Source organism: Pyxicephalus adspersus, chromosome 2 (genome assembly GCF_032062135.1).
Source record: "Pyxicephalus adspersus chromosome 2, UCB_Pads_2.0, whole genome shotgun sequence".
NCBI classification, from domain to species: Eukaryota; Metazoa; Chordata; class Amphibia; order Anura; family Pyxicephalidae; genus Pyxicephalus; species Pyxicephalus adspersus.
Window position 1 is genome coordinate 4,381,482 of NC_092859.1, and position 10,968 is coordinate 4,392,449.

Genomic DNA, 10,968 nt, shown 5'->3' on the forward strand with positions numbered 1-10,968 from the left:
AATTAAATGGGTAACCCAAGTAGGCCAACAGGCTTTTATAGGTATGCAAATCCAGGTCCAAATTTGAGGTCTTCAACTATTACTTTTCAGGTGACACTAATACAATTTTCCTTACTTCTTCTCTTCCTATGAAATTCACCAAACACACAGAAATTATTAAGTCATGTAAAACTTCAGTTATAACAGAAAGGAATCTATAGATCTAGAATGGATAATGGATTGTTAGCGCTGTATAGATTATCCATCTCGAACACACATTTTTTTACTTATTGCAGATCAGGTACAGATGCTAGGGATAGTTTTAACTACAGCTTGTTTCAAGTCTTTATTCCTCAGGCTGTATATAATTGGATTTAACAGTGGGGTGACCACAGTGTACAGTAATGATAGGAATTTAGTAATTTTCCCTGACTGCCCTTTACTAGGCACCAAATAAACACAAAGCAAGGTACCATAAAAAATGGACACAACAGTCAGGTGGGAGCTGCATGTTGAGAAAACTTTCTGCCTGCCAGTGATCGATGGAATTTTAAGAATGGTAACTATAATATAAACATATGATACAATGATGACACATAATGGCATTACAGCAAGTAGAACACTCAGTGATGTTAATTCAAGTTCCAAATTGGTGGTGTCAGAGCAGGAGAGTTGAATGATTGGATCAATATCGCAGAAAAAGTGATCAACAATATCTGAATGGCAAAACTTTAATTCTGATATCATTAAAATGTGAATCAGTACAATTAATAGGCTTAAAATCCAACAAATCATAATCATTACCCAGCAGACCTGGAAGTTCATGATTAAGTTATAATGCAATGGTTTACAGATGGCCAAATATCGGTCATAACACATCACAGTCAAAAGAAGACACTCCAAAGTTTCTGAGAGAGCAAAAAAATAAAACTGAGTGATACAACTAGAATACGATAATACAATTTCTTTAATCAAAACAGATTGGAGCGTATGAGGAAGAATGTCAGATATTAATAGGATATCTGATAAGGAGAGCTGGGAGAGGAAGAAGTACATGGGAGAATAGAGGGATTTGCTGTAGGACACCAATGTGATGATCAGGAGGTTTCCACATATTGTCACACAATAAATGAAAAGTAAAAGAAAAAAGATAAAAAATTCTATACAATGAGGAGTCTGAAGTCCTAATAAATGGATTGTGGTAATACTGGACACATTTTTCTTCTCCATAACCTATAGACAGGACAATAAAATAAGTTAGCAAAAATATAGCTTAAAGTTAGGAGCACTGAAACTGTTAAATCCACCGCTAGAGGAGAGAGGAATGGAAAAAATTTAGTTTTGATTGATTGTTGTTGGATCAGTCCAGAAATTGACTTAATTCTGATGTGTTTTAATCATTATTTTTTTATATATTACTATTATTTTATAATTTTTAAAATAATTTTGGTGATTGTTTTTGGTGAAAAAACTCTACATATGATTATTATTATTATTAAGATGTAATATGTATATAGCGAAGGCATATTATACAGTACTGTACAAAGTCCATAGTCATGTCCCTAATTGTCCCTCAGAGTTCACAATCTAATGTCTCTACCATAGTCATATGTCATTAACACAGTCTAAGGTCTAAAAAGGGTCATTTTTTACGCATCTATAGAAGATGTGTACTACTGGAACTCATTGCTGGTATTTCAGTTCACATTATTTCCAAGCACTTTGCCCAAAGTACTTTCTTCCAGCATTTTTCCAAAAATCAAGTTTCCCAAAATCACTTTTCCCAGCCCTCTTTTGAAGAACAGTCAGAGACAGACATGCCATTGTGAAGCCTGTCGTTGGATAATACCGAGTATGGGCTCTTTTGTTGGCATGTGGAATATCCAAATCCAGAATGTGAGTTCTCCAAATTCCAGTTCAGAATAGTTTAGCTCATGGTTGGAACCTATACATTTTTTTAAATACTGTATAATAAGGAACATCCTAAAAACTATCTCATAGTAATATATATAATATATATTTTATTTACTTATAAAAAATATGTTGATATTAAACATTTTGTACTAGGAAGAATGTCCTGTTGTTCTTATTGTGCCATGTTACTCATGGATTAATGCAAAAAGTTTGGCGTTTAAGTAATTAACTCTATTGGGAATTCAGCAAAAACATTGCCTCAAAAATGATTCCTCTTAAATGTCCATGAAGCAAAGAAGCAATGTAACTTAATTGCTAATACCTTTTTAATAAATTAGGATATATTTGTGGTAATTTGTTGTGTTGTTGTTGTTGTTTTGGGCTAACTGACTTGGAGATAAATAATCCAGATGCAGGATCTGATTTATCCAAACTCCCCGAGACTGGAGAAGACTATCTATGGTGAACCTGGGTTACCCAGCAAACCTGTAACAGACTACTTAAAAAAAACATTTTCTATTGGTTGACATTTTTTTCAATACTGGACCAGATCCATTCCAAGTTTGCTGGATCATCCATATTCACCCATTATAGTCTATCTTCTCCAGTCTTAGAGAGCCTTATTAAATTAGAGCAATCCCATTGAGGTCCTTTTGGGATGTCTATATGCCCTTGATCAAATACTTGATCAAACATTTTTTTTAGAGGTCAGGGATTCAGTTAAAGTCATATTCCCTATTTAGGAAACAGAAAACTGAAATTTTTTTATGAATTTAGAATTTAGTTTCAAACGTATCATATTGCAGTGATTTCCGAGTTCCCAAACTCACACAGATACCCTTTCATACCCACACATCTTTCAGTTCCCACTTTTGTGAAAACTTCAGCTCTAACTCACAGCGTTTTCTGTGTCTATTGGAAGCAGTACTGTCCTAACTAATTGTACAAATGATCTTGAGCAAAAGAATTATTTAAAATGAATGGGTTGGGAGATGGCCGAAGATATGGGCAAATCCTCAAACCTGGAGATAAATCTTCTTTCCATTTTCTGTGTTTTTATCAATGCAGGAAAATGTTCTGTTACATCACTTTCTTTTATCAGCTCATCAGGTTATACCCCTATATTGCAAAAAATTCAAGGTGGATTAGGTGAAGGAGAGAAAACATTTATAGAAAATGAATGCAGATATTAATAAATTATTAGCTCATTCTCAGGCTGCGTTTTGTGAACTCACACAACATACCTTGATATACAATCTATTATCAGATAATTCCACCCACGTGTGATCTCAAATTGTTCTGTATATTTTTCAAATAGTGATTTAAGCAGCTTGACCCCTTCTGTCTCCTATTGTGTTTCTTATAATACCCTTCCTTTTCAGTGTAACTCTTACTACATATATTGTACCCTATACAAATATAGAATATAATTCACCCATTCATACAGTTCTAAAAGCAATGCAACTCACATCCCACACACACTCAGATTTAATTCTATTCTTCCCACATTTATATCTGTATAGGCTGACCTCTTTTGATGCTGGAATTTAATAAACCAGGCCCATTCTATCTAATAAAAGTTCTCCAAGGCTGGAGAATATAAACTTTTATAAATGAACCTTGGTGAGACAAACAACTGGGAATGGATCTGGTACAGGACTGAAAACATTTGCTAAAAAATAACAAATGACTTTAATAAATCGATTACAGGTTTTCTGGATCATCCAGGTTCACGAATGAAAGTGCATCCTCTCTAAGCCTGGGAGAGCTTTAATAAATCAGGCCCAATGTACATAACAGGTAATTACCAACCTGTTTCCCTCTCCTTCTCATTTTTACCTGATGTAGTTTTTATATGAATTGTTTGTTTGTTCAGATCCCTAATCCAAAGATATGTTCACTCAGCGTTGTATTTGACCGACAAAAGTACACGTACTTGGAAATCTGAAGTATTTTTAAATCTTTTGCCAATTTTTAGCCAATATTTTAAATTTTCCATTTGATTTTGCTTAGTTTGGCGTAACTTCTTTCAAATATATACTGAGTCTTACAAGCAGCAAACAGAGATAGAAAGCATAACCAGCACAGCTCTAAACAGTAGTCTGTTGATTTTTCTATGTACTCATTAATGTGGCTTTTATAAGTAGAGCAGATTACATGGAACCACTGGGAAAATAACAAAATCATTTCCCTGGAATCATTATAGTTGGCATAAAGGGAAATCACTGTGTTTTCTTTTGGAAAAAAATTCTTCTAACAATTTATTGGAAATATGTCAACTTAACAATAAATGCGGTGCGTTTGAGGCTGTGACTCGGGCAACAGAATTTAACAACTATTAAGGTGCCAGTATTGTTGCTTTGTGCCACATTGGTTCCTAAGGAAAAAAAAGGAAATATCACAGGTCAAGTTTTTTGTGTGATTGCACTGTGGTGAAAAACGTTAACCTCCTTGGAGGTGCATTATTGTCCGGATTTATATGTCTAAAAGCGGTACTTTTGTTTTTCATGAATTTTAAAAATTTCATGAATTTTCTAAATTTTAGGCCTGCAATTATTAGGCATAACTCACCGGAATATGTCCAAGCAAGAATCTGAGTATAATAAAGTTTTTTATTATTTTGACATGATTTTGTGTTTCATTTTCATTTAATAATAAACTTTAAATAAAAATAAATCAAAAATACTTAAAATACTACTTGCTTGCTTGCAGTTGGTGGTACATGCTCCATAAAGTGACGACCAGTCAGATGTTCCGTGTTCACCACTGTAGTAGCATGCAATCCAATGCGACCTGTATCTATTTGTGGTGTTTTATCTATTTGTTGTATTTTAAACATACCTTGTATGGCCTTCCAAATGCACTCAGGGTGAGGTACAGGCCTGTCATTCTGTTGTTTGAAGAGAATGTAGGCATTCCAACAAGATGTCTGAGGATCTTTTTATAATATTTCCTTTCTTGCTTTCTAACGGCCGGATAGAAAGTCATCGCCTGGTCGGTCATAGTGCTATTTTAATTCAAGACAACCTGTGGTTTCAGGATCCCTTTCCCACATCTTGTTTGTGTCATAGAAGTGGTGATGTTATACACGATGCTCAAAAGGCAGACATCCTTTTTGTCACATCATCGCACTTTCATCATTTTGCCTTTCTGCCAGGCAACTATTTCCCCAGTCCTGAGCTTCTGTTTGGCGAACATGGATGGCATTTCACCCCGGTTAGCCCTAACGGTTCCATAAGCATCTGTTTTATGCTGGATAAGAAACTCAAATTGTTCAGGTGAGCTGTAAAAATTGTCTGTAGTGATACAATAGCCTTGATTGAGCAATGGCTCAATTACAGACAGATGATGTTGCCACTCCATAGCTGCTGAATCTGGGATTTTGTGCCTTTCCCAGTGTATGTTAGCGTGTTCCAAATATAGCTTGTTGCTGATTCGGGTGAAACGCGTCAAAGACGTTAGCATGGAAATTGTGGGATGAATTTTACAAAAATTATTTACATTGTAAATTTCTATTTTTATTAGCTCTTTGTATGCTAAAAATAAGACCAACTCCCAGAAAGGTAAACAGCACATGAAAGGGATGTCCCCACCTGTAAGATACATTTAAGGAGCAAAGTAAATCCAGTAGAGGGCACAATGTTCGTCTCATGCACAGGGATGTGCCTAGAAACATCAGGAAATATTTGGATAGGCGCCCCATCAAATTCCATTTCTCCTCTTTGCCATGCCTCCCTAAGAATCTCCTCTTTCTGAGTAAAACAATGCACTCTGCACAGCACATGCCTTGGTTGATTACATGAAGGTTGACCCATTCCATTCACTTTATGTACTCTATCCATCACTATCTCAGTAGTGGGAGGGCGGTCTAGTAGGATATTAAAGATAGCTGTTACTGTAGCCCTCAAATCTTTACCTGTCATGGCCTCTGGCATGCCCCTTAATCTAATAATATTGCGGCGACTGCGGTTTTTAAGATGATCCGAGCGTAGGAACAATAATGAGGTGAGTGGGACTGCATTGTAGTAACTGCAGCTTCCAAACAAACAGTTTTCTCCTCCAATTTAGTATGGGATGATTCCAGAGTAATGGACCTTGGTCCCAGCCTGGAAATAGTTAAAGCTGCCTCTTTCTTCCTGTTACCCTGCCCCGGTGTCTTCTTACCTCGGGGCATCAGTATAGTAGTGCTGGGTTCATTTGTGCCGGTTCCAGACTGATCTGTAGTTGCCTGCCGTGGGGAGCTCCATGTCAGCACATCTCTACTCCTCCATAGCAATGCCACGCCCCTCATAAGATATTACTTTTCTGGCAGCTTTAAGGATCTCAGAGTTAGTTTCAAATAACAGAAAGGCGTCTAGTTTAAAGTTTAATTAAGTGTTTTTATCTGTTTCATTCTTTTGTTTGTTAATGGCACAAAACATTTAGGTTGACATTAATTGAAATGACTACAGCAGCATAGCATGGTGGAATCTAAGGCAAAGTGCAATATTTGGAATGAGATTTAGTGGTGCCACTACCATGCTGATCACCGTTCTCCTTGCTGGAGGCTCTGACAAATGGAAGAAAAGCTCTGCCTCCACCAACTGCCACAACAGGACACAGAGCAGAAGAAGGCATAATACCAGCAGGAAGACCATAGGCAGTAATGGTGACTGGTACTCTATGCTATACCTGTCCTTTGGGAACACTTTCACAGAATTAAGTTTCTGTTTAGGATGTAGACAGAAGCTTTCTGTGAAGAAGCCAACTTTATTTTAGGAAACACATTGGAAAGAAATATTTAACTACTCTACTCTTATATTCAAGAAAAGTTTGGATTATTATTCGGATATACAAATTTAGCATGGTCGTAATCTTATAATACAATAATGATTTGTGCTATTCCAATTATACATTTAACAAGTGGTTTTCCAAAAGAAAAAAAAATGATTGTCTCTAAACCAATTTTTAACACAATTACAATATGTAGACAAACAAGCCCTTCTTCAGGTCTTACAGTTGTGACTGAAGGGGACAAAATTGCAAGTTTTGGAGAGATCTATTGTATGTTCATTACATTTCTGGTCCCTAGGTAAGTCCTAGGGTGTTTTTTTTTAGCATTTGCTGAGGTTAACCACTATAGACCAGTGTTTTTCACATTTTTACCACAGGGGACCCTATATAAAAAACTTTGAGGTCTATACCCTTACTAATATTACTATATACACACCTCACATTACATTAGTATGGAACATGTCTTACATTGCTGGCCAGTGGGCAGGCTACCAATAGTACAGATAGTCAAAATGATGATGTGTCAGTTAAGCTGACCTGAGAGGCAAAAATTGCTCATTGTTAAGGAACCCCGCAACCTTTGGAGGAACCCTGGTTGAAAAACTGTGCTAAAAAAGATTCGAAAGTCTTTATTTTCTGACCATCTGTCCACTTTAAAATAACATCTATTAAAGTGTACGTAAAAAATGCATTGACAAGCTGACCATTCTTGACAAATATGGGCAATAGTTACTACGTGCAAATTGCATTATCTGAGATTCATTGTTTATGTGTTTCCTATCAGCAATATATAAGTAAATAATTTTAGGATATCAGACTCTATCCTTTGGTTTGAAAGTGAGTACTGAATGATTAGTAAATACTTATAGACTATTGACTTTGAACATTAATTATACTTATTTTTCATGGCTTTATTTCAAGATTGTCTGAATAATGACTTTGAATAAATTAATTCTAATAAAATGATTGTTACCCAATGAATGTAGGTTTTGGATAGGAAAAATGACTCTGGTATTATCATGGTCCACCTATTGGGATTTCACACTAAACACAATATAACATTTTTGACATTTTTTGGAAACGTCCTGATCATCACATTGGTGTCCTACAGCAATACCCTCAATTCTCCCATGTACTTCTTCCTCTCCCAACTTGCTATATCACATATCCTTTTGACCACTGACATTCTTCCTCCTACACTTAATTTTATTTTAGTAGAAGACACCGTATTATCATATTCTGGTTACATTACCAAGTTTTATTTCTTTGCTCTCTCAGATACTTCAGAATGTCTTCTTCTGACAGTGATGTCTTTCGACAGATATTTAGCCATCTGTAAGCCATTGCATTATAACATTAACAATGGACTTCTAGTTCTGCTGGATACTGGTTCTGATATGTTGGATAATAAGTCTTTTATTAGTATTGAGTCACACTTAAATGATATTGCAATTAACATTTTGCATTCCCGGTTTTATTGACCACTTTTTCTGTGATCCTGATCCAATCTTAGAACTCTCCTGCTTTGACACCGTCAGTGTTCAACTTGAAATATCATCAATGAGTGCTCTATTTGTTGTCATGCCATTCTGTATTATAATTGTATCATATGTTTAAATAATAATCACCATTTTTAAAATTTCATCTATTACCAGCAGACAGAAAGTTTTCTCAACATGCAGCTGCCACCTGACTGTTGTGTCCATTTTTTATACTTTGTGTTTATTTGGCACCTAGAAGAGGACAGTCATGGAACATTACTAAATAATTGCCTTTATTATATTCTGTTGGCACCCCACTGTTAAATCCATTGACTTAAACAATGTAATACATAAAATCATCAACCAAGGCCTGTACTTGCTTTTCTATTAATAATATAATATGCACTCAACTCAATCAATCAAACATGCTTGCAGAATAAATTAGGAATATACGCTGTATTTGGAAAAAGTTTGCCACTTGAGTAAATGAAATGTAAGAGATGCATCTTGAAAAAACAAAGACACATCTGTGGTATTCTGCCACTGTTTTCCCACTGCCGCTACCACAAATAACTGTCTGTCAAAATGACAGTCGGGAATTGCTCTGTATTACGCTACAAAGGCATCTGTCAAAAATATGTTGAGAAAATTTGTTGGTTTGTTCTCGTCTCTGTAGAAAAGTGTTGTTGTTCAGATTTAGGGCAGTTATGAAGTTGAGGTGGCATATTAAACAGTTTGGTTTAGGTACTCGTATAACGTCGATATTTCGCTTCAAAAATTGCATTTCAAAGTAGGTTATCGCACAATGCCTCAATACACCAACCATTCATTTCTCAGGCCATACCAGTGGGAAATTATTTGTACTGTTAAGCAGAACCGTGTAATTAGACAGAAAAACTGTGTTGTTGGGATCCCAGTTTACAATGAAGTGGAGACTGATGGGTTGGAAATCGGTGGGAGAAAGAAAGAATCTATGTGGCATTGGGAGCCTGGAAATCACTACGAGCAGACTCAATTTGACTCTTACTGATCCCGACTAGTGTAGTGCAGTCACTGTTGTTGTGCAGTAGTCAAGAAAGCAAATCTCTACTGTTCAGTGTTAGAACCAGCAGTGATGATAGAATTGCATGCTTTACTCTCAAGTATGACCATTGCAGACTAGCCTGCATCCCATTTCAGATTGTGTACTTTGGTGAATGGGGAATTTGGTTGTACATTTGGGTTTCACAAAACTAAAAAAACTGGCCTAAAACATGTAACTAGACACATGTAGTTACTTTCAATAACAGTGTATACATTTGTGAAGGGGTAATTTTATTCCACATTTGGGTAATACCAAATCATTTTGCCCATCACTGTTCCCCATTATTATATATCTATATACTTAGTTCTACTAGCAGTTGCACATGTGCGCACAGGAAATTTTATATTATCCTTGGATGACTATTTCACCCACCAGGTCTTCACCAGTTGCAAAGGAAAGAATGCCTGCCATTTCCTCAATATTACATTGTTCACCCTTTACAAATGAAGCATGTCTAAGCTGTAGAGTAGATAACCCAGCATAAATCAACTCAAACTACTTCCTCCTACTCTTTCTCATTGATACAGATCAGTCCATATTTACACTATGCAGGGATGTGATGGGGGATGCCGGGCTCGCATGCAATGAGTTACATTATCCTGGCTTACTCAATAAAGATGGCCAAAGATCTAGAAGCAGAAAGAGGAATATAAGAAGATGGTGGTGACGGTGATGGGATAGAGATAAAAGAGTGCATTTTGCAATCAAACAGGTAAAGATTTTTTATTGCTGCAGGGACAATGACTAACTCTTCTGCATGGTCCTGCATGGTCACAATTTTTTATTTTTAGAATTTAGTTCTACTTTAAATCCAGGGCAATTATTTGAATGGAATAGGTAACAATTGGAGTTCAAACCTAACTAAACCAAGTACCAGTCTAGAATCCTAGCAAACTGTGTAGCTTGGGATTACATTTTCGCATAGCTTGCCCTTCCTGATCTCTTACTTCTAATGAGTACATCATGTTGCAGGCACATCAATGAGTTTGTCTAGATGGAATTGAAAACAGAAAAGAGAGATTATGTAAAGAAGTATGTCAGTATAAAATTGTACAGTAGGTCTTCTGAACACATTGTTGGGGTGGCATTTCCTAGGTGCTTCATAGGTAATGTGTATAGGCCAAGACAAAAGGGGCAATTCTGGTGAGTGTCATTATGATTTCAATATGTTATTCCCATCACCTTTCAATATTTGATTCATCATTACTATTATCAATTTTAGCTAAGAGAGAGATAGGAATAAGTGAAGGAATCTGTGAGAAATGTCCAATTAAGTTTATCAAAGTCTTCTCTACATGAGAGAAGGCAAAAAGGGTAAATATGATCCTTAAGATTGTCTATGGGAGTTAGGGAATTTGAAGGTTGAAGGAAAACTTCCTGGCCTTTTGCATGTATATTTTAGCCAGAAAATCATTAATTAGGCAAAACTTTTTAAATACATTTTAATACGAATTTAAGAAATAAGTCTACAAGTCGGGCAGAGGTGGAATCTTTGTTTCCTTTTGGTGTTATTTAATAAGGGCTTCTTGCATTTGAGTGGTAAAACTAAAGAAAGATTTTTTTGGAACATGTTCCCACAGAACCTCTCCCCATTCTCCAACAATTTTAGTGACAATTTCATGTTTGGGGGGTTTGCAATAAGTAGAAATATTGGTGAGCATATATGAAAAAAAATCTAAATTGCAGAAAAGTCACATTTTGACTGGGCTGGATTTTTTTATTCTGACACCGAAAGTC

At 35.9% G+C, this 10,968-nt stretch overlaps 1 protein-coding gene across 1 annotated transcript; it reads right to left on the reverse strand.

The window, feature by feature from the left end:
* Nucleotides 1-276: 276 nt before the first annotated feature.
* Nucleotides 277-1,209, reverse strand: LOC140322214 (olfactory receptor 1G1-like). Its single transcript, XM_072398811.1, has one exon. It carries the CDS (start codon nucleotides 1,207-1,209, stop codon nucleotides 277-279), a length of 933 nt encoding a protein of 310 aa, XP_072254912.1.
* Nucleotides 1,210-10,968: the final 9,759 nt, after the last annotated feature.

Coding starts and splice junctions, on each gene's coding strand:
- LOC140322214 (XM_072398811.1), bottom strand. CDS start 1,209: ATGGAGAAGAAAAATGTGTCCAGTATTACCACAATCCATTTATTAGGA.